The sequence below is a fragment of the Squalius cephalus genome, assembly GCF_949319135.1.
Source record: "Squalius cephalus genome assembly, chromosome: 13".
NCBI classification, from domain to species: Eukaryota; Metazoa; Chordata; class Actinopteri; order Cypriniformes; family Leuciscidae; genus Squalius; species Squalius cephalus.
This window is the reverse complement of record NC_137134.1, coordinates 28,953,949-28,976,702: the sequence shown is the minus strand read 5'-3', so window position 1 is coordinate 28,976,702 and position 22,754 is coordinate 28,953,949. Positions and strand designations below refer to the sequence as shown.

The 22,754-nt window shown below is 37.0% G+C and overlaps 3 protein-coding genes across 3 annotated transcripts in view; 2 read left to right on the top strand and 1 right to left on the bottom strand.

Annotated features, from left to right (window-relative positions):
- The window catches only part of LOC307169886 (uncharacterized protein), a 386,038-nt gene that overhangs the window by 206,333 nt on the left and 156,951 nt on the right, over positions 1-22,754 (top strand). The gene's annotated exons all lie outside the window — the stretch shown is intronic.
- Positions 1-22,754, bottom strand: part of LOC307169815 (uncharacterized protein) — a 122,369-nt gene that overhangs the window by 18,908 nt on the left and 80,707 nt on the right. Inside the window, exons 8-10 of the mRNA XM_079890635.1 lie at positions 8,421-8,747; positions 8,004-8,330; positions 7,478-7,605 (exon numbers count right to left, since the gene is read on the bottom strand). Coding sequence (XP_079746761.1) covers positions 7,478-7,605; positions 8,004-8,330; positions 8,421-8,747 — 782 coding nt within the window. The remainder of the gene's footprint in view (positions 1-7,477; positions 7,606-8,003; positions 8,331-8,420; positions 8,748-22,754) is intronic.
- Positions 10,119-21,664, top strand: LOC307169849 (uncharacterized protein). The gene is made up of 7 exons (XM_079890692.1): positions 10,119-10,434; positions 10,554-10,972; positions 15,945-16,265; positions 16,477-16,770; positions 19,339-19,500; positions 20,097-20,164; positions 20,611-21,664. Exons 2-7 carry the CDS (start codon positions 10,936-10,938, stop codon positions 20,662-20,664), a joined length of 936 nt encoding a protein of 311 aa, XP_079746818.1. The 5' UTR covers positions 10,119-10,434; positions 10,554-10,935; the 3' UTR covers positions 20,665-21,664.

Genomic DNA, 22,754 nt, shown 5'->3' with positions numbered 1-22,754 from the left:
ATCCACTTATATTGAATCAGGGGGTTTTAATGTCATTTATCACATGAACATATAAATATCTTACCAGTTATTGTTGCTTGTTTCAGAGAGAAAATAGTGTTTATATGGGCTGATGCAAAGTTAAAGAAAAAAAAAAACATGTCTAAAAGTATTCTGCTCATGGAAAGTTTTTTTCATTTTTTTATCATAAAATAAAACCTCATCATATGCACAGATCATTTCAATATTTTTTTCAACAGCTTATTAAAACACTGGGAAAGTAGTGGTAATGAAACAAAATCATCTATGCCCAGCTCTTATTGATTTATATTTGCTCATTTTAACTCTGACGTGACAAAACATTTCATGACTAAAATAGACATCACTATACACGTATATATACCTAAATCTATTCTAATATTCTACTCAGTCTACCCAATAAAAGTAAGTCGAAGCTGAAGGGCAGACACTCTTACATCATAAAACAAGAAACATCAACATATACCTGTAAACGGGGCCTCAGGCTTTGATCCTTAAAGTGCCCTAAGCGATGTTGGGTGACGTCACTTCTTGTTGACGTTCGAAGTATTGTAAAACGACATGGAGGCAAGCTCGACCCTCCCTCCTCCTCACCCCGTCCCCCCACCCCCCTCACTTCAGTGCTTCCTGAAACAGTCATGAACGAGTCGAAGGCTTTCGAAGCCACCAGAGGAGAGGGTAGAGCACAGGCTGTAGAGGAGATCTCTGGCCTCCTCTGGGGTGAGGAGACTCTGTAAACAGTTCTCCACGTAGAAGTTGTTGTGTATGGAATGGTGAATGCACTCTTCTGCCTGAGCATCTTTGATGATCCTCTGAGGATGTTAATGGCACAGCGAGGGCTTGAGGTTGTGCCAAAGGGGAGAACTTGCCCTTCATACACAGTTGGAGGAGCTTCACAGTCCAGGTCACGGTCACGCCAGAGGGATCGCAGGAGAGGTTTATCCTGGGGTAACAGCTGCACCTGGTGAAACACTAATTTAATGTCTCCACTGATTGCAGTCTTGTGCTGCCTAAAACAGAGCAGAACTCCAAGGAGGGAAGGCCCAAGGATTGGTCCAGGAAGTAACTGAGTTCAGACACTGATTTCGGTAGGAGAAGGAACAATCAAACACAATGCGATCTTTACCGTTGTGGTGGGGTATGAACCAGGACTCAGGGGCATCTTCTATTTCAGAGGATGACAACTTCTTGACATACCCAGCATTAAGTCATTTCTGGATCTCTCTGGTATAGGTCTCTGCCTGTTGTTGGTTTTGAAGGAGTCGCCTTTCACAGCTGCAGAGATAGGACATTACTGCCTTCTTGGGGGCCTTCAGAGGGGCCAGGGGTCTACACGGAGGAGAGGTGCCGCATATCGTGCCATCAACAGGTGTTCTGATGGTTTGGGTCTCAAGCTGAAGCATTGCCTCTTCATCCTGTTTGGAGTGAACCACAGCTTTCATGCTTCTCTGAGGTAATGCATCAATCTGCCACAGTTTCTGGACATTATGGTGGATGTCATCAAGCTAGAGATCTCTTAAAGGTCCCGTTCTATGCCCCTTTTCACAAGATGTAAAATAAGTCTCTGATGTCCCCAGAGTGTGTATGTGAAGTTTGAGCTCAAAATACCCAACAGATCATTTTTTACAGCATGTTTAAATTGACATTTTTTGGGGCTCAGAAAAACGAGCCGTTTCAGTGTGTCCCCTTTAAATGCAAATGAGGTGCTGCTGGACGACACAGGGGGCGGAGTTTCATGAGCTCGTGCTCAGTCTGTCAGGAAAAATTCATCTCACGGAATGATGATAATATCAGAAACTCTCAGTAACGGCGTTCATTTCGAGTCGGACAATAATGCCTACAGAGTCAGAGTGCTGTATAGAGATGAAACAGGTATGGTTTAGTAGTTTAATTACGGTTATTATAACGTATTTGTCATCTGCTTGTAGGCTATGTATCCATTATTTATTAATAGCCTACAAGTCTGCTGTCTGAATGATGATCAAACATGTAGGCTACTGATGAGTTTAATAAAGTTTATTGTACATCACACAAAAGATGAAGCGTCAGTTTTACTTCAGAAAATCACCGTAAGAGCTGAGTAAACACAGTAGGCTAAGTTATAAGAAGTGCGCAAGTAGCCAGTAGAGTTGAGGGAGCATTCCTGTGGGCGGAGGTTAGTCAAGAAACTGTTCTGGTGATGTCACTAATGCAGGATGTAGAGGTGTGTAGTCCAATCGAGCCGTTTTTTGTAGTCAACTTCTGTTAAATAAAATATCTCGCTTGGCATTGAACTTTGAGCTTTATAATTTTACAGATATTATTTATGCTCTAACAGCAACATTACACACTAACTAAAGTTTGAAACATGGAATCGCATGCAACGGGACCTTTAAAGGACCCTGTAGTGTCCAGCCGAGCTGGGTCTTGTTCGCTACAGGGGTTCCAGGAGGGCCTATAGTTTTATGATTATATTTCAACAACGAATTAGAGTAAAACAATTTTATAATATGATTTATAAGTTAATGCAAAAACTGCCTAATGTGCAGCTTACATGTTTGTTATGAGTGTTGATTATTATATCTAAAAACTGAATTTAGGCTAATAGTTTGGATTTTTTTTAAGAATTGTTTTGTTAAAGACAGAGACAATTTGTTCAGTAAACCACGGTTTTATAATAAAATAAGTTTAGTTTTCTCCCCAAATTCCTGTTCCTAGGTAAAAACAGATCTGGATTTATTGATTACTTAAGGGGCTTATACCATGAAGCCGGTTTAGGTGGCTAGCCAGCTATGTTTCAGTTTAGTCTCCACCAACCCTTGGTTTTAGGTATGAAAGTAGCTTGGCTTTAATCGGAGTTTGTCGCCATGGAATCTTACATGGCTAACTTGCTCCGGGGCAGGTTATGTTCTGGATTCAAGATCTCAGACTGAAGTTTGACCAATCAGCTGTGAGCAAAGTGACACGTCTGATGCGATAAAGTCACTCCACCTGTTTCTGCTCCAAATTAAAGGTCACTACACAGCAAATGATTTTTAAGACAAAATCGTTTGGCTTATAGTAATGCTAATTTAGAATAATACATTTGTATGATTTAAATATTATTTATGTAATTATTATACCCTAAATCAATCACAGGTGCAATTTTATTTCCTCTATTATTATTGCGCGGAGTTTAAATGAATACATATATAAAGGTCATATAAATACGCTTTAGAATCAATAGATGAAGCTATAAAATAACTACATGTTCAGTTCTCTCTATACCTTTATCAACTGTATAAACTAACTTCACAAATTTTAATTGCACTAATATACAGTAGCAGGACTTTTACTTTTAGTTGTCCTCTTATAGACAGCTGTTTTCTTCTTGCTGTGTAAATTTGTTTAAATTCTTAATAATTTAATTATTTTATTTCATATGTGAATCGCGCTGCTTCTCTCGCGAGAAATGAATCGCAGTTTCACTATTTCTCAGCCTGTGATTGGTTGTTCGCTACTGATATCACATCTAAACTCTTAAACTCAGGATCAAAGCCTGAGTTGACAGAGAGAGTTGACCATCAGCAAAGCCTGGTTGGATTGGTTTGGTTTAGTCAACTCGAAACTAATCCTGCAACCCTGAGTTTGTTCAACTACCATCATGGTACAGGCCCCAGCTTGTTACTCAAGTCATGAGGGTTATATTATTATATGTTTTCAGACAGCTGTTTTGTTTCCTCTTATTAAACACACACTAACTGTGGCCCAAGTGTTGGGGTCATTTAGTTTTAAAAAGCATATAAATATATATATATATATATATATATATATATATATATATATATATATATATATATATATATATATCATGTATGGAAAATAAATGTTATTAATGGTAAATAAAAAAATAAAAAAATTCTTCCACAGAGTGAATCATGTTTTTAATCATGTTTATCACATAAACATACAGAGATCTTTAGAGTTGCTGTGGGCTTTCCACTTGTAAAAGTGTTTAAGGCAGTTTTTCCAATGATTGAGGTAAAGTTAACAAAAAGATTAAAGACATACAAAAATAGAACAAAGAAACAAGGCATTTGTCATCTACATCAGCAAAATACAATTATATATTAAAAAAAAAAATCATACTTGACAATCACAGCAAAAAAAATCAGCACCTCATAAAATGTCAGATGTTTTGTTTGAGGAAGATAAATAAATATCTACCAAATGTATGAAGACTTAAAGTCTCCCTGTGGTGAAAATCCAGCTTTTAATGTTGTTTATATGTCTATGTGGTGTTTAATGTGCTTTAAGAAAAAAACATTTGCAAATTCATGTCAACACCATTGCTGAGTATTTCCTGCATCTTAAAAATGCAGTAAAGCAAAGACAGTCTGAAAAACACAGCTTGAAATCTCTGGTGTTTCTGACGTCACAAACTACCTTGTAATCAATCAGATCAATGTGTGATCGTCAACCAATGGATCTCTGAGCTGAGTGAGTGAGTGGAGGCTTTTAAATGTCATTTCGGTGATGGGAAGGGATAAGGGTCCATTTTTAGTTATAGTAAATGGTCCCACTTTATATTAAGTGGCTTTAAAGGAATACTCCACCGTCTTTTCATATTAAACTATGTTATTCCCTTAACTAAGACGAGTTGATACATACCTCTCTCGTCTCAGTGCGTGCACTCAATCGCTCTGGCGCGCGGCGAAACTTTGTTCACTCAATACGGGCCAAGCAGAGAAGCTACCAAACACCTCCACGTTTTCCCTATTTAAAGACAGTTACTCGAGTAGTGTAACTCGACCTAGGACGGTGACACAAAACAAAACGTTGCGCTTTTCTAAGCGTGTAAAATGGATAACTATATTGTATGGCGGAATACCATAGCAAGTGCTTGTAAGCACTTCGTCTTGGCGGACAACTCGAGTAACTGTCTTTAAATAGGGAAAACGTGGAGGTGTTTGGTAGCTTCTCTGCTTGGCCCGTATTGAATGAACTGAGTGAACAAAGTGTCGCCACGCGCCAGAGCGATTGAGTGCACACACTGAGACGAGAGAGGTATGTATCAACTCGTCTTAGTTAAGGGAATAACATAGTTTAATATGAAAAGACGGTGGAGTATTCCTTTAAGCACAATGTACTTATTGGGCCCCATTTTAACGATCTGAAACGCAATTATCAAGCGCGAAACGCAAGTAACTTTGTGGGCGGGTCTTGGGCGCTGTTGCTATTATACCAACGGGATAAATGAAGTAGCTACATTACTCATAGGTGTGGTTTGGGCGTAACGTGAAATAAACCATCAGAGTGACAGCTCACATGCTCCCTTTAAGAGCAGGCGCGCTTGTTCCATGGAGGGAAAAGTTCGCTGTGCGCGGGTGCAAAATAGGAATGATACATGCGTCGGTGTAAAAAGTCAATTGCGCTGGGTGCAAGATAGGGCCCATTGTGTTCATGTTGTATTGTAAAACACTTTTTCTGCTATTGAGGTGTGATACGGCTAAGGTTAGGGACAGGTGTGGTAGTATGGGTAGGTTTAAGGGTGGGTTAATTACAACAGTGTAATTACAAATGTAATGACATAAACTAATTACAGCTGTAATTACATGCAGGTATTTTTGAAATATAAGTACAAATGTAAAAACATGTGCACACAATAAGTCCATTGTATCAAATTAGTAATTTCAATATATACATAGTACTTAAAGGCACTTAATATAAAGTGGGACCTAGTAAATATACATACACACGCATAAATTACGCTGTAACATTCTCCCAGACAAACAATGCATCAAGTATTTTTCAGTATTTTGAAAAACCCAGAGTTTGTTCAACTAGTTTCATACAACAGGCCTTAAGGGTTAGTACCTGGTTAAACCATAAACATGAGCAATATAGTGACTTTTCCAGTAACAGCAACAATTTCAGCTGATTCCAGCGCGTATCGAGTTCGCAGCGCAATTTCTCTTGAAGCTCTGTGCCGGAGCGCGTATCGTTTTCAGAGAAACACGTGATCAACGAAAAACAAAGCCTCACTTTCTTTCCAGTCACGTGAATGCTTTTGCGTGTCGGAATGTTTGAACCGAGACCACTGCTCTACAGGTTTTTGGAAGTTTTAGTCCATTTACTAACTTTTTTATTTATTTATAAATAAGCCTATAGCTTATGTTACATGATCATATATTCTGACACATAAACAGCACAGAAACCATAAAATAATTGGACCAACATTTACTTGCATCAAGCAACTCTGTTGGTACATAATTAATATTAATATAATTGTTACATTTACTTTATTGGCACACTTTAATATGTAAAACAACAGCGCTGCGCACTCAGCTGCTCATAACATGGCTGCTATAAATTTTACCTGCCACAAGATAGCGCTGTTTTCAACACTCTTGAAGCTTCGAATCTTTTCCTGAAACATTCACTGGAAAGCCTCAGTGCTTCAAGAGGCTTCATTTGCCCATCCCTATTTCAGTTTCCATTTCAATCATAGTTTCAAAATTATAAATGATTTTACATTGTAAAGTCTGATTCAAGGACGTCTTCTTCATCCAAAAAAAAATGTCTTTCAGATCAGGTGACGAGCTTTCACACGTCATCCTTCTCCTGTAAGAAAATACAAATTCACAAAAGGTAAAAGTAATGGAGGATTGATGTTTCAGTTACACAAACACACACACACAAAAAAAAAGAGAAATGTCCTTTTTTCAGGATACTGTATTTCAAAGATAATTTTGTACTATAAAAATAAAAACAGTGTGAAGATGCCAGATCTGCTGCAGGAGGCATGAGGACATCATATGTGTACAAAGCAATAAACTACAGTGTCTGTCATGTAAGATCTGTAAGTCTGTTATTTTTCACAAAGACCTGAGATGTTATTTGGGTACTATCTCTTCTTCTAGAAATGACAAAGCTTTAAAGTCTGTTACGTTGTGTACAAAGTATAATATGTATGCTTTTCTCTAATGAAAACAAAAAAAGGGACTCAAGGCATTTCTCTCTCTCTCTCTCTCTCTCTCTTCAATTTAATTTATTTTAAATTATATGTTACCCCTGGCTCAATGTTTTTTGGGGTTTTTTTTGTCTGTTTATTTTACTGGCCTTTTGTCTACTGTTTATAATTCTATTGTTGTTGTTTAATTCTGTTTTGAGTTGTAACTGTATGTGTTTGCTGTTATATAAGTTCAATAAAATAAAAATCACAGGAATAAATTCTATTTTAAAATATATTCAAATAGAAAAGAGTTAATTTAAATGATCATAATATTTAACAACATTACTGTTTTTCTTTTTGTTGTTGTATTTTTAAATGCAGCTGTGGTGAACATAAGAGACTTAATTCAAAAACATTAAAAACTTACCAATCCCAAACTTTTGGACAGCAGTGTATGTATTTGTGTATCTCTATGTTTGTTATATGTATTCATACCACTGTTCTTTAAAAAGTTTTTGTGCACAATAAATCTCATGTAATACTTACTCTCTGTGGTACTGGTGCATGGCTCATGCGGTGACGATAGTAAACCACAGAAGCAGCAGATACAGCTGCAAACACCAGCAGAACAGCAACAACTATTCCTGCTACAGCTCCTGAAGACAAACCTGAATCTGGAACAGAGAAACAGACATTATTACTCAAGAGTGAATGATACTACATCCAGTACTTACCAATATCTTTGACTGATAATTACACCTTTCTACTTTTGTCATCAGGTGTATGACATTATTTTAACTGATAAATGTGACTTTTGTTCATCAGCGCTCAGTTTAATTCAATCAGTTCAAAAGCATCAGCACTTTGAGCTAAACTGGAAGCAGCATTCACAGGAAATCTGGCTGATTTTTATGCATTTTGCATGTTAATAACATTAGCCAAAGTGTCACTGACTCAAAACTTCCTTTTTTAAACAGTCCACAATCCAACTCTTATTGGGTTGATTTAAAATATTGAAATGATTTTCAGATTCCTCAAAGGAAAATATACTATATTACTCAATTATACTCACCAATGAGAGAAACACTGAATCTCTTCACTCTGGTGATGCTGAATCTGCTGTTGATGATGATGATCTGTAGTTTATATTCTCCAGTGTCTGTGTTTCTGGTGTTTGTGATGGTCAGAGATCCAGTCTGATGATCCAGCTTCAGTCTGTCTCTGAATCTCTCTTTACACTGAACATCTGTACAGATCTTACTCTGATCTCCAGTGATTTCAGCGATGAGAATGTCATTAAAATACCACGTCATTAAATAATTTGGGTGATTTATAAAAGCAGAATCTAAAGTGACAGATTCTCCCTCCTTCACTTCATATAGTTCAGCAGCAGAAACACCTGAAACACAAACCAACAGATGCTGGAGGATCTTGTATTAACATGTTTTAAACATATAAACTGCATTTAATCACTCATTAAATGACTCACCAGTGACGGAAACACTAAAGATCTTTTCACTGTCGCTGCTGCTAAAGATCTTCAGTTTATATTCTCCAGAGTGTGTGTTTCTGGTGTTTGTGATGGTCAGAGATCCAGTCTGATGATCCAGCTTCAGTCTGTCTCTGAATCTCTCAGTATCTTCATTACACTGATCATCTGTACAGACAGAACTCAGATCTCCATTGATTTGCGCGATGCGAATGTCATTAAAATACCATTTAATAACTTCTTGTTGGTGTGTTTGAACACCAGTGTATAGAGTGACTGAATCTCCCTCCATCACTGAAACTTCATCTGATCCAACACCAGACACACCTGAGCAAAAACACACAGTAGTGCTGTGATTTTGTTTCGTCAAAAGATCATAAATGTGAGTAGAAAAATATGTCTGCATTCATCATTTTACACATGCAAACAAATATCAGAAAAACTCAGACTCACACTTTCACTCATCAGACAAACACACACGAGTCTCATGAATGATCTTCTCACACAACCCACAATCCACATCCTGATTCATATTCTCACACCCTTTCTCCCTACACATACAGTATATTTGCAAATGCAATTAATCAAACATTTTCATAGACTCAATATAAATACTAAATAGATGACTAGTACCTGAAAAAATACTTAAGAGAATTAAGGTAACACTTTACAATAAGGTTTATTAGTTAAGATTACTTCTACACTAGTTAACATGGACTAATAATGAACTGCACACATAGGCCTACATCATTTATTAATCTTTGTTAATGTTAATTTCAACATTTACTTATACTTTATTAAAATCTTGTTAATATTGGTTAATGCACTGTGAACTAACAATGAACAGCTGTATATTTATTTACTAACGTTAACAAATACAGTAACAAATGGATTGCTCATGGTTAGTTCGTTAGTTAGGCTAATACATTAGCCAATGCTAACTAATGAACCTTATTGTAAAGTGTTACCAGAATTATTTTCCACCACATTGACACTCAGATAAAACAGTGCCGGGTTTTCTACATTTTATAAATATATTTAAGTCCTAAACAACCCACATAAATTACGTAAGGCAACATTGATGACTAAATTTTATGAATTTGGCAGAAGCTTTTAGCCCAGGCCACTCAGATTACATATGTAGGCCTACACAAAATGTACTCATTTACACAAAATGTCAAATTTTACTGATGTTTATTGTTTAAAACAACACATCGCGCAGCTGATCTGATGTTTTTTTTATCTTTAAAAAGTGTTTCACCGACCATTGATCTCTGCAACATTTAGTTTCTCTTTTTAGCCTAGCTATTTCCTGTCAACAATAGGCCTAACTTAAGCCTTATCCAGCAACCACTACAGAGCCGAAGATGCGGCTTATAGGTCACAGATATTGACGTTTTAAAAAAAGGTCTTACTGTGGTAGAGTAAAAACAATATCACTGCGAGCACGTTAAATAAGCGCTTCATTCTCCCCAGAAAACGAATGCATGGCCGAATACTAAAGTGAAAGACAGAATCCCTACAGAATAGCATGACTGTCATGCCCCTGACGTCAATCCCTAATGCTTCCGCCGTGTTCCTTTTGTAAAATTTTGTTTTTAGGTTTATAAAAAGAAGGAATAAACTCTTCATCTACAACACAGGATGTTCGTTCATCTCAAACCACATCTGAAGAAAACCGCAGCAAGTTTTGTTTTCACTCAGAAGATGAGCTGAGCAAGAGCAACAGTGTGTGACGGAAGATAATATTAACTTTTTGATGAGTTTTACCATACTTTTGAAAAAAGTTCTGTGCTAAATAATGGAAAGAAAAATGTTTTTGACTATTAAGTCTTAAGAAGAATGTACATTTAACTATAAATCATTTGTAAAGAGTCTATGTGGGTAAAACTCTGTTGTGGGAGGATTCACACGCCAGCTCAAGTGCTTTCGGCAGATCGTTTCATCAGATCAGACTTTTCAGGAAATGGTTCATGTGGTTGGTTGTTATTTTTGTGGTGCTATCGTCTGACTGGTAAGTCATAAACATATATTTTGGCTTAATTTCAGTTACATTCTTCACTTATGTTAATTATCAATGTGATTACAAAACTCTCAGAAGCCTTAATCTATGTAAATCTGTTTGTTCATCAGGGGTGTTTGCTGATTCAGTGTCAGTGATGGAGGGAGATTCTGTTACTCTATACACTGATGATATCAAAATACGTGAAGGCAATGATAAACTGTGGAAATAAGGAGCTGAAAAATCTCAAATAGCTCAAATAAAGAAAAAGAAGCAAATCTTTTTCAAGGAAATGAATAGTGGAATAAAGTCGTTATTTTTGTTTGTTTTTGCACACAAAAAGTATTCTCGTCGCTTGATAAACTTAAGATTGAGCCACTGTAGTCACTTGGACTATATTAACAATCTCTTTAATAACTTTTCTGGGCCAGCAAGTTTCGGCCACCTAGCAGCCTATGGAGGAGTGATCAGCTCTCAGATTTAATCAAAAATATCTTAATTTGTGCTCCGAAGATGAACGAAGGTCTTACACGGTTGGAACAACATGAGGGTGAGTAATTACTGACAGAATTTTCATTTTTGGGTGAACTAACCCTTTAAGACAGGACTCATTTACTGTACCTCAGGTTTCTCTGCTAATGTGCTTCACCTGCTCTCTCTCATTAACTTGCTTATCTGCGCTTGCTCCAGGCTCAAACTAAGCTAAGGAGAACCATTCCCTCTGGATGCCGCAAAATAAGCATCACTGACTCTTAACACCTAAGCCCTCCAGAGTCCACTGCAGTCCTCCAACTTCTACTTGTTAATTGTACAGGTTGACTCCTCCCTCTGATGCTGATATTTGCAAAACTGATAATAAACCTCTCTGTCGTGTTCTAACAGACACACCTGGTCAGAGCCGCCTTAACCTACTGTTAGGCCCGGTGCTGAGAGGTTTTGTAGGCCCTCATCCCCTCAATTTATAGAGTCTCATTTTAAAAAAAGTGTAATATCTAGGTAATCTACATCACAAAATGCATTAGTTTCTTTCGAGACCCACAACAGTGAGTTTTCCCTCTTTGAGACAGAAAACACCAAAATATTGTTATTAACATAATCACAGAGCCCACTTGAGCATAAACAAAAGACACTTTATTTAACAACCACACACAGCAACTAAATTCAATATTCTTTATGCAAATGAGAAGCGATTTTCACGAGCGACAACCAATAGGAAAGAAGCCTTTCAGTGGAGCTCAGCTCCCGTCACCGTCTCGAGTGCAGTGCAGTGCAGGCAAGACAGAAGACTCAGAGTTTAGGGCGATTTCAGTGTGGGCCACGTGGGTCACTCAATCAGGAGACATGTAACGTGCGATTAGAGTGATTGACAGAAAACCTGACAAGTTACAAAACAATATGGGCGGCCCCTGAACTTGGGAGGCCCCTGGGTTTCAGCCCAGGTAAGGCGGCAATGCACCTGGTACACTGCTACACACACCTGTAACCAGCCTTTATCATCTTGAATGTAGCCTTCGCTACAAACACCTTTTGTGTTTGCCAGAAGAAAGAGTTAAGTCTTTTGTTTTGGCGACTGAAACTGAGCGGATCATGTTGGAGTTGGAGCCGATTGATTTTGAAAAACAGTTACTTTTAGTAAAATTAATAAAGCTAAAATGGTACGCATGACCCGTGGATCAGTTGAGGCAGAAGGAGAGGGAATTTTCTGTGCTTGTCCGGCCACTGAAAGACGAGGAAATGCATTTCAGATATTTTCGGATGTCGGCAGGTGGATTAGACGATTTGGTTTGTTGTGTGCTGCCATTTATGATGATAATGATAATAGAGACTTAATTTATCCTTCTCAGGAAGTTAGATGTGTTACAATAGCAGCAACACAGACAATATCACTCTATCTAACTACATTCATTAAAACAAAACTTTCACTGAAGCATTCTATACTCCATATATTTACTAAACATGCTCTACCCTATAATGATAATAATAAAAACAAATACACAAAAAAAATTAAGTAAAGATATACAACCCCTATTTTAATAATACTAAGAACATAGGTAAAAAAAAAAATATAAGAATAAATAAATATAAATGACTCAGTTATTAGTTATTGCACATTAAAGAGTCTAATAGCAGCAGGCAGGAGCGACTTATGATACTGTTCAGTTTTGCATTTTGGTGGCATCACTCTGCCACTGAACGAGCTCTGCCGAAACACGACAGGGCATGTAGTGGGTGTCTATCATTGTTCATGATAATGTTTCATTTTTCTCAACATCCTCACCTCCTCTTGCTCAACACAGTCCTGTGAGATGCCAATGATGGAGCTTGCATTTTTAATCAGTTTATGTAGTCTATTCATGTCAGATGTGTGTGTGCCCTCTCCCTCCAGCACACCACACCACACCACACCAAAGAAGAAAGCACTAGCCACATCAGTCTCATAGGAGGTGCACCACAGAGGTTGGCAAATGTTGAAAGATCGCAGCCTTATTTAAAAATACAGCCTGCTTTGACCTTTTTTATATACTGCCTCCATGTGGCTGGACCAGTCCAGTGTAATATTCAGCTGCACTCCTAGATATAGTTGGAGACAAGATCCACATCTGTTCCTCGTTCTGGTTTGGGCCTCGACCTTCTAAAGTCAATGACCATTTCTTTACTTTTTAAGATGTTACGTTGGTTATTGTTACACCAGCCCACAGAGTGATTGTGCTCCTGTATTCCCCCTTACAACCTTCACTAATGCAGCCCACGACAGCTGAGTATTTCTGAAGAAAACAGGTGTCAGAGTTACATTGGAAGTCGGATGTGTAAAGGCTAAACAGGAAAGGTGATAGAACGCTTCCCTGTGGGACACCTGTGCCTCACAGAACAGTCTCCGAAACACATTTGTGGAACCGCACACATACTGTGGTCTGGCAGTACAATAGTCAGTGACCCAGAAAACAAGCTCCAGCTCCTCCTGCATCTCCTCATCTTCTCACCAGCAGATCTGGCCATTTTTGTGGAGGTACGGCGAAGGGTACGGCCTATGGTACTCGACCATGTAGGCTATCCTGTACACTCGACACAGAAGTATAAAATGAGCCTTCCATGTTTGTCGTGGTCAGAAAGACTAGATGAAAAAGTTACGCCTTAAAGACTCGTCATTCTTCTCCGACGCTTTTTTAAAGCACTATTGTATCACACACTGTACCAATGCTTGTATCGAAATATCAAAAACACGTGATTGATGACATTTAAAGCTTCGGAACAGCTGGTTTAAAAATTGGCGCTTCGCCACCACACCTAATGCATAAAACGGAAATGATTATTGAGGACGGAGGCATTATTTATAAATTATTTAACCCTATACTTCCTTATAAATTGTACCATTTTTTTTTTTAATAAATATAAAAAAATAAAAAAAATAGAATAACCAAAATATTTTTAACTACTCAGTCAATTACTAATTATGATCACATTCTTTTACATTTTATATCATTGATCAATATGTGAATATGTTGACCAGGCTACACATGACATGAGTTGTGGTTTCACTGGCACAAATTAATTTAGATGAGATTAGACAGAACTGTATTGATCCCAGACTGATTCCACTCCTGTGTCACAGACTTCTGAAGCTTTGTTTGGTCACATGCTTTTTCTGCTCTGTGGTGATTTGTTAGACATGGTGGAGAAAACAAGTCTGACCACCTGATGCCAATATCACTCTTTAAAAAAATATATATTTTTAGATATTGACGTTTTAATCAGGATACAAAATCAAAAAAAATATATGTTTGTCTATTCTTGTTCTTTGTGACACATTGTTTGATTTCATCTCTTTGTTTGTTATTTGTTGTTGTTTTTGCACGCACTCTCATAAGTTGTATACATCTGAAATGTTGTTGATTTGCTCTAGTTTAATTTAGTGGTTCACAAATAGTAGGCCAGTCAAAATATAGAACATTCAGAAACTAAAATGTATATTCTATTTTTAGCTTAACAATAGAATGGAAATTTACTAACTTTATTAAATATTGATGCCACCCTTCACTGTCTGTGTACTCTTGTGTAAAGAGAAAAATGGCAAATTCACCTCATCATCGCTCTCTAGTGTCCAAAGCAGAATATCACATCTCTCTAAGAATATCTAACTTTCACACGATAGGGTGCGCTATAGTTACTGCTGTTATCACAGTCACGTCTCTGATGTTTATAATCATATGAGCATCATGTGTTATTGACGATGGTATGCAGTTAGTGAAAATAGGACCCTAAACTAAAGTGTGACTAATAAATATGCTATTGTTTTTCTCCCTCAGTGTAGAAAAATAACGGCTGCAGGTTTCAGTTTGACTCAGAAGATAAACCCCAGTAAAGCCAGTACTGTGAGATCATACACGCTTTTAACTTTGTACTCTGGTTTTTCCATTCATTAAAATTTAGAATAAATACACATAATTTTAAAATTACTAAAGTTATGCTCCATTTCACCATGAAATTCCACAATTCACACAATATTCTTCTACTTTTAGCCATTTGAAAGGTAACTACGCTCTCAGAAGAAAAACGGTCACTGAGGCGGTGCTACTTCTAATATAAACCCTAAAACCTTTTGATAAAAATAAAGATTTTTTTTATCCATCAAGAACAGTTAAAATCTTAAGGGCCAAAAGAACTATATCCTTATATCATATGCAAATGCAGTGTGTGAACTAGGAGGGCGAAACGCTGCATAGGAGGATTCACACAACACTTGAACAGTTCTGCTGTTAGATCACACACTGAACCACTGAAGAAAATGTTTCACGTGTTAGTTTTGCTCTTTTTTTGCTGTTGGAGTCTGACTGGTAAGTTAGAAAAGCATTTTTACGGCTTGTTTTTTTCCCCATTTCAGTTTAAATTAGAATTAGATTATTTTCATCTACTTTTATGTACCAACAGAATTATGAATATTGTATGAACATAATGCAAGATCTACTAACTTTGAATGCAGTCTCTTTTGGGATTAGGATTAGGTTTACTGTGACATTTTCAGGTCTGGAAATGGTAATGGATATAATGGAAATCTCTACAGTGAATGTAAATGTTCAGAAAATGTGAACTTTCCTTTGAACTTTCAAATATCAGCCCATTTTTGTGTCTTTTTTAAAATATTTCTGTGACTATTAATCTACAAATGTCATGGAAATTCACTAGTCAAAATGTGCTGCAAACTTACAGTGCCGACTATCCAGTGATCTAAATATCTAGTTTATTTAAAATACATATTAAAATATCCAGCACAATTAAAACTGTACTTATAATCTGCAATCATTATCATGCATTTATTGTCAATACATTTTGAAACTTTAAACACTGATTGTTCTCTACACTTTAAAACTAATTAAATGGATGTGCTGCACCAATAAGGTTGATATATTTTGTTTTGAGTTTGTGCTTGTTTTGGATATTCTCAACTTTACATGTAAACTTTTGCTGATTTCAGGCTTTATAAACCATCAGTAACTTTAATCTGTGTAAATCTGTTTGTTCTCCAGGTGTGTTTGGAGATTCAGTGTCAGTGATGGAGGGAGATTCTGTCACTCTAAACACTGATCTTACTGAAATGCAGAAAGATGATTATATAAATATACTGTGGAAATATGGAGCTGAAAACTCTCTGAGAGCAACAATAAATAAAAAAAAGCTAACGTTCCCTATATATAATATTACTGAGAGATTCAGAGACAGACTGAAGCTGGATCATCAGACTGGATCTCTGACCATCACAAACACCACAACTGAACATACTGGAGTTTATCAACTAGATATAAGTGGAGCGAAACTGTCATCAAAAACATTCAGTTTTTCTGTCTATGGTGAGTACAAACATCATTAATCCGTTCACAAATTCTACTTACATATTAAGATGTTACATCATTTTATAGATGACAAACACATTCAGTGACCATCAGCACACTAAACACACACTCAACACAAAATATATTAAATGGATTCACTCCAATTCACAATGTGGAAAATAATCTGATTGTTGTGTTTCTATTCCTCTTATTCTCTCATGTTTCTCAGCTCGTCTGCCTGTTCCTGTCATCATCAGAAACTCTTCACACTGTTCTTCATCATCATCATCAAATTGTTCATTGGTGTGTTCATCAGTGTTGAAAGTGTGTGATGCGACTCTCTCCTGGTACGCAGGAATCAGTGTATTGTCCAGCATCAGTGTGTGTGATCTCAGCATCAGTCTCTCTCTACCTCTGGAGGTGGAATATCAGGATAAAAACACCTACAGCTGTGTGCTGAACAATCCCATCAGCAACCAGACCACACATCTGGACATCAACACACTCTGTCACACATGTGCAGGTACCACAGCACTGATGATATATGTGTGTGTTCAGTGGCGGTCTTAACATAGAGGCATAGGTAGGCGGCTGCTTGGGGCCCCCTACCAGCGGTCGTAGTAGGGGGGCCCCCAACCAACCTCAAAAAAAAAAAAAAAGCCCCTTATCATCATGAACGCTTCAAAAGCATGGTAAATTGTATTAATATTCTTAAGAAATGCTTTGAAACGTTGAAGTAGTAACGTTAGTTAAAATGTCCAGTTCATGGTTATCCGTCTCTACACACCCCCGACTTTCACAATGAAATGGACTAGTCCGTAACGGTGTGCGGCGCGAAAGATAAACACGCAGTGACAGGAGGACTGGGAAGTACACAAACAGAGACGAAACAAGACGAGTCTAAATGCGAAAATGAAACGAAGACTCAAATAAAAGAAACAAGTAATAAAAACTCAGTGAGTGTTTTAGCGCAATTTTCTGACGTCATGGGATCACAACACTAACGCCGCCTTCACACTGGCAGTTGAAATCAGCTCCGATACGGCATCGAAACGACCGGAAGTCATTAATTTCCTATGGAGATTCGCAGACCGCATGCGAATGAGTCCGAACCAGGTGCGAACGAGTGCGGTGCGAAAAAAATCGTGTCCGTTGGCCATCCGGATGCGTTCAAAAAATTGAACTCTTGCGAAAGGCTACGGACGGTTTCTATCCGAAAATCCCAACGGAAGTTAGCGTTGCTATGGTACTGATAAACAAACCTGGATTCTTAACTTTTAATAAAATAAATAATGATTTTATAATGATTAGTTGTCATGTCATTTTTTTTATTTTCATGATGTTTTAACGTTATTAGGGCAGTTAATACAATTAAATAATTCAATATTTAAATATACTCGCTTCCGAGGCTTCCGACCACTGATCTATATAATGACATTATGTCATTCTATATAGATCAGTGCTTCCGACGCTTTTCACCGTTGTGTACGACGTCCGCTGGGGGCGTATTGCGTATTACGGAGCTGATTTCAACTGCCAGTGTGAAGGCGGCGTAAGAGATAGTAATCTTTTCCTGGATTTTTTTTGTGCGTTCCCGAGATTAGACCTTCCTTAACATAATGCCGAAAACCCGAAGTCTCTAGGTGGTCTGGTTGAGGAGTAGATAGAAGTACAAGTTTGGTGCGCACAGACAGAACAGAAATCATGAGTTAACAATCGCAATTTTGTCCGGTGAAAAATTGCGCTAAAAAGCGAAAAGACGCCGATAAGTATTTGGCAACGCTGCCAAAGATGACAAACTTTTTTATGGCTACTGTTGGGGGGATACAGACAGGAACAACGTCCAAAGCGTTGAACATGCCGCTACAGCAGCAGCAGCTAGCTGTGAAGTGGCGCTAGGTGAGGATAACGTTAACACACTCACATGGATATACGTGGATTTGCTTGGAGCCAAATGCAACATCACCTCTCCCCAGTTCGCCCCTCTTACGTGACCCCCTTACTATAAATACCGTTTTGGCGCTTGTAAATGTGACGTGACAGATCCCTAGCGGCACGTGAACCGAACCGATCATCTCTACTAGCTAATAGTGAATAAACACGAATGAACAATGTTGAAAGATACAGTACAACTTTCCGAAATGTATATTCCTCATACATAAAATCGATCAATCAGTGTTTTTCAACCGTGGAAAGACGTCAATAAAACAGCTGGAGAACAATTATGTCACATAACGTTTAACGTTACGTTACCACAGGAAAGCCGTTTAATGACCATAATATGTTATAGCATGTTAGTTGGCTAGAAAAAAGAACTATAGAGTAGGCTATTTTGCTAAATATGTGTAATATATTACATATTTAGTATATTTTTTACTTATATTATTAAAATTGTTATTACAATAAAAACGCATTATGTTTAATTTGAGTTATTTTTAACCTTAAATAATACTACCAGCTGATGTATGTTTACAGCATTATGTGAGTTTTTTTTTCTTAAGAAAAATTAACGCCTATCTTGCGTAATATTTATCCAAATGAGTCAACATTGAATCAAATCACAAGAATTGAATAGAAATCCTGAAATTTGTGTCAAGCAATAATAAAAAAAGCGTAGCTTACCAGAAATTGTACCATGTAAACATTGTAACATGTTTCTGTTTAGTTACTAAAATGTTTTGACATCACAATACACTTATTGTGATGCAAGATTTTTCAGGTGTTATCTGAAACCTTATTCTCTGTTGGGTGTCATCATGACTATTAGTTTGTGTAGTGCTACACTTTGTGTGTTCTCTGGTTTCCATCTTCATTTTGGAGTAAAGAAATGTATGCAGGATTTAAAGGGAAAGTTGTTTTTTTTTCCTCTCCAACATTTACTTCCCTGTAGATTAGCTTTACCTGCCTATCCACCATTCAGTCGGTAATTTTTTTTTCTCGTTCTTTTAAAGATCGAATGGGGGGGCCCATACATACTTTCGCCTTGGGCCCCCAATTTGCTAAATCCGCCACTGTGTGTGTTTACTGACCTGATCTCTGTCTTCTGTTGGAGATCAGACTGACGCATTCACTTCTTTCTTTATCATTACAGAGCCAGTCGGACCGTCTCCTCTTCCTCATCCTTCTTATCCTCCTCCTCCTCCTCCAGTCTCAGTGTCTCTGATAGTGTTGATCTCTGCTGGATCTCTGATGATTGTTGCTGGATTTTGGATCTTCTGGATCTGCAGGAAACACAGAAAAACTCATAAAGATGGCAAGTATTCTCTTCTCCTTTTAAACAAGTTAAATAAGAAATAATTCTTTGAAATAATCCAGTGTATCATTTAATAAAAAATAATTCTCATAATTTTCATTGTCATAATAAAAGTATATTTCTAATTGTATAAAAAGACACTGTGCGTCGCTCTTTACTCATCTCACACACACACAAACAAAGGTTTCTCAAACTGAATCAACACTGGAAATGCAAAAATAAAAAAGTTAATTTGTATGAATATAATCTGTAAGGATGAGCTGGTGCTCTTAAATCTTTGTATATGAATGATAACTTTGGTTGTGCTTGTTGAACCTAAATGCTGATTAAACACTAAGAATGTAAAATACTTTTCTTTGTTAAACATCCCATTTGAGTTTGATTTATGTGTCTCTCTAAATGTAATGATAAACACTCTTTTAGGAAAAAGTTATAGACCTAACGGCAAATTAAATTTGTTAATGCCGTTTTTAAAATCTTTCAGTGTTACTTTGGTGTTTACTTTGAAATTCATTATAATAACATAAATATTGTGAAGAATCAGATCTAGTTAAGATTGAGTTTTGTTGTTTTAATGCGTCTATAATTTCAAACAGAAGACACTTGTGAAGTCGAGATCACTTACGCTGAGACGACATTCAACAAAAGAAAAACACAGAAATCGGTGAGACAATTTATAGTTAATTTGTTGAGTATTTGTATAATTTCAGATGTAGATCAGTGTGCGCTTGTGTTTTTGTCTGTATAATATTGAAGCCCATTTCTATCAGATAAGAAATAAAAATCATGCTCTGGTAAATCATAATCATGACTTTAAAAGTTTTAAAACCAAATTCAAATTATGGTTTCAAAATGCTGAAATTTTGACTTGCGTATGTCATAATTTACCATTTTTATTCTCACAATTTGTATATATTTTTTATAATTATGATTTAACTTTAATTTTATTTTTATGTGACGGTAATGGTGTTTCACAGTATAATGATCTATCACACAGTAAATCTCAAACACGACAGCACCATCAGATGTTTATAAAAGACTTGTTACTTTAAAAAAATATATCACATTACAATACATAATTATTATATCTTGTGTTATGCATATTTACAGAAAGTTGAAGAGGAGGTTCAAGTGGAATATGCACAAATCATATTCAGAAGATGATCAAACTTTAATGTTGTTCTGAGTACAAGACCCAGATTGTGATCATTTCACTGTGAATCTCCTGAACGTCAGACTCTGAGTCTATGTTCAGTTTTAGGATTGTGAGAATCATCATGTTTAATCAGGAAATCACAGCAGACATACAGGATCATCCTAAAGGGTTTAAGGTATGATCATTAAAACCAGATTAATTAAATGTTCTTTAAAAAAACTTTTAAAAAATTACCTTAACTGCAATACAGGGACTTTAAGCTAATTATGTAAATCATGTGGCCCATTGCAGCATTTTTATGTTTGCAAAACATAGATGCAAACTAGTGATGGAAAGGTGACGAAGTGAGCTCTGCTGTGGTCTCAATCATTTATATCAGTGTGGTTTGATCTGTTGGGTAGACAAACAGCTTGTGCATGAGCATGCTTCTGCTGCTGGAAGTTTGCATTTCAGTCAGTTTGTCAGCATAAGTCTGAGGTGTCAATAAAGCTTCAGTGTGTCTGAGATGTCAACAGGTGTCAGTGCGAGTGTGTCTGAGGTGTCAAGACTGTGTTCACATCAAGTCGTTGCAAGGATTGTTTCATTTATGCACACATGAAACAGTTAATGACTTCTCTACAGGGAAGCCACTTCACTACAAAATACTAAACTCACTCGTGCTGATGTTTGACAAAAAAGGTCCAAAATCAAACTGTGATTTGACTTTAAATATTAAATAATATTATTTTGTGTGCATGATGATCCTGCAGTTAAGCAGTGCTACTCTCAGAAATAAAGGTACAACAGCTGTCATGTGTAGGAGCATTTCAGAAGGTACACCTCCTCATGGCTTATTTTCCCCTTAGGGTGCATATTAGTACCTAAATGGTCAAACAGGTCCAGCTCAAGTGAGAGCTTATACCTTTTTTTTTCTGGGAGTGCAGTTTCAAGAGTTTCAATTCTTTCCAAGCAGAACTATACTTGATCCCCATTATTATTATTTTTTTTAATAAAAGGTTATATCCCGTTTTCTGCCGTCTGGCTCATTTTAAGAATAAATGCACTGTATGATTTAGCCTACAATTTTTGATTTGTGTTTGATGATTGTTAATAATATGTTTTCATCAGCTTTGAAGAGAAACTAAATGCTGCTGACAAACTTGATTTTTCTTCAAAAGCACAACAGGGATCCTGTCCATTAGTGAAACAAAGGTTGTGAAATCAAGATCATAATTGATATAAAATCTCACCTTCCGTTCCCTTGATAGTGAAGAATCCAAATTTAAGAATATGTTTAAGATCTGCTGATCTTACTTCCTTACATAACATCACATGAAAAACTAAGGTGAATTACACTGTATTGGGCATTCAAGGTGAACATGATGGCATCAATTTACTGATCAGAAGTCAGCTTTAAGTCAGCTGTCTAAACATTGTAATAGTCAGGGGTTTTGTTAGCCTTTGATCTTCCAACTAAGAGTTGGACTGTGTGTGAATGTTACCTAGTCTTAGTTCTCGGGACCATTTGTGTTTATAACATTTGGGGAAGTCAGTTGGGGGCAATTACCTCTATTGTCTTTAGATGATTAGATTTAGTGGTTACCTCTAAGGCTGTGTGTATGTTTAGTACCTTTAAAGACAGCCCACTGAAAGGCCTATAAAGAAACCATGTGAAGTATGTTAGTTAGAATGATTTGGGAAGAACTGCAGCCGCGTACAGCGAAGTCCTCAATAAAGAATAACTTTGTTTGAACGTGATCCCCAACGTCTCCTGGTCTCTTGCTTCGACGAAGAAAAAGTTTTCAACAATAGTGATAAAGTCCAGGCACAATGATATGAGGATATATGAGGCTCAAGTTCTCCAGTCCTGGGGCCTGTACCATGAAGGTAGCTGAACAAACTCGGGGTTACAGGATAAGTTTTGAGTTGACAAAACCAAACCGATGCAATCAGGCTTTATTGGTACCATGATGCAGCTCATCAACTTTCTCTGTCAACTCAGGCTTTGATCCTCAAGCTATGATTACTCCACGCGCGCGTGCACATAAAAGAGTGACGTCGACACTGAACAACCAATCGCGGGTCGCGATTTTTCCGCGGAGGAGCAAGAGATAATCAT

What these genes read in the sequence shown, in the direction of transcription:
- LOC307169849 (XM_079890692.1), top strand. Translation starts at nt 10,936, where the DNA reads ATGAACGAAGGTCTTACACGGTTGGAACAACATGAGG. An exon ending in ACGGTTGGAACAACATGAGG is followed by an intron (nt 10,973 to 15,944) that starts GTGAGTAATTAC and finishes TTTGTTCTCCAG; the next exon opens with GTGTGTTTGGAGATTCAGTG. An exon ending in ATTCAGTTTTTCTGTCTATG is followed by an intron (nt 16,266 to 16,476) that starts GTGAGTACAAAC and finishes CATGTTTCTCAG; the next exon opens with CTCGTCTGCCTGTTCCTGTC.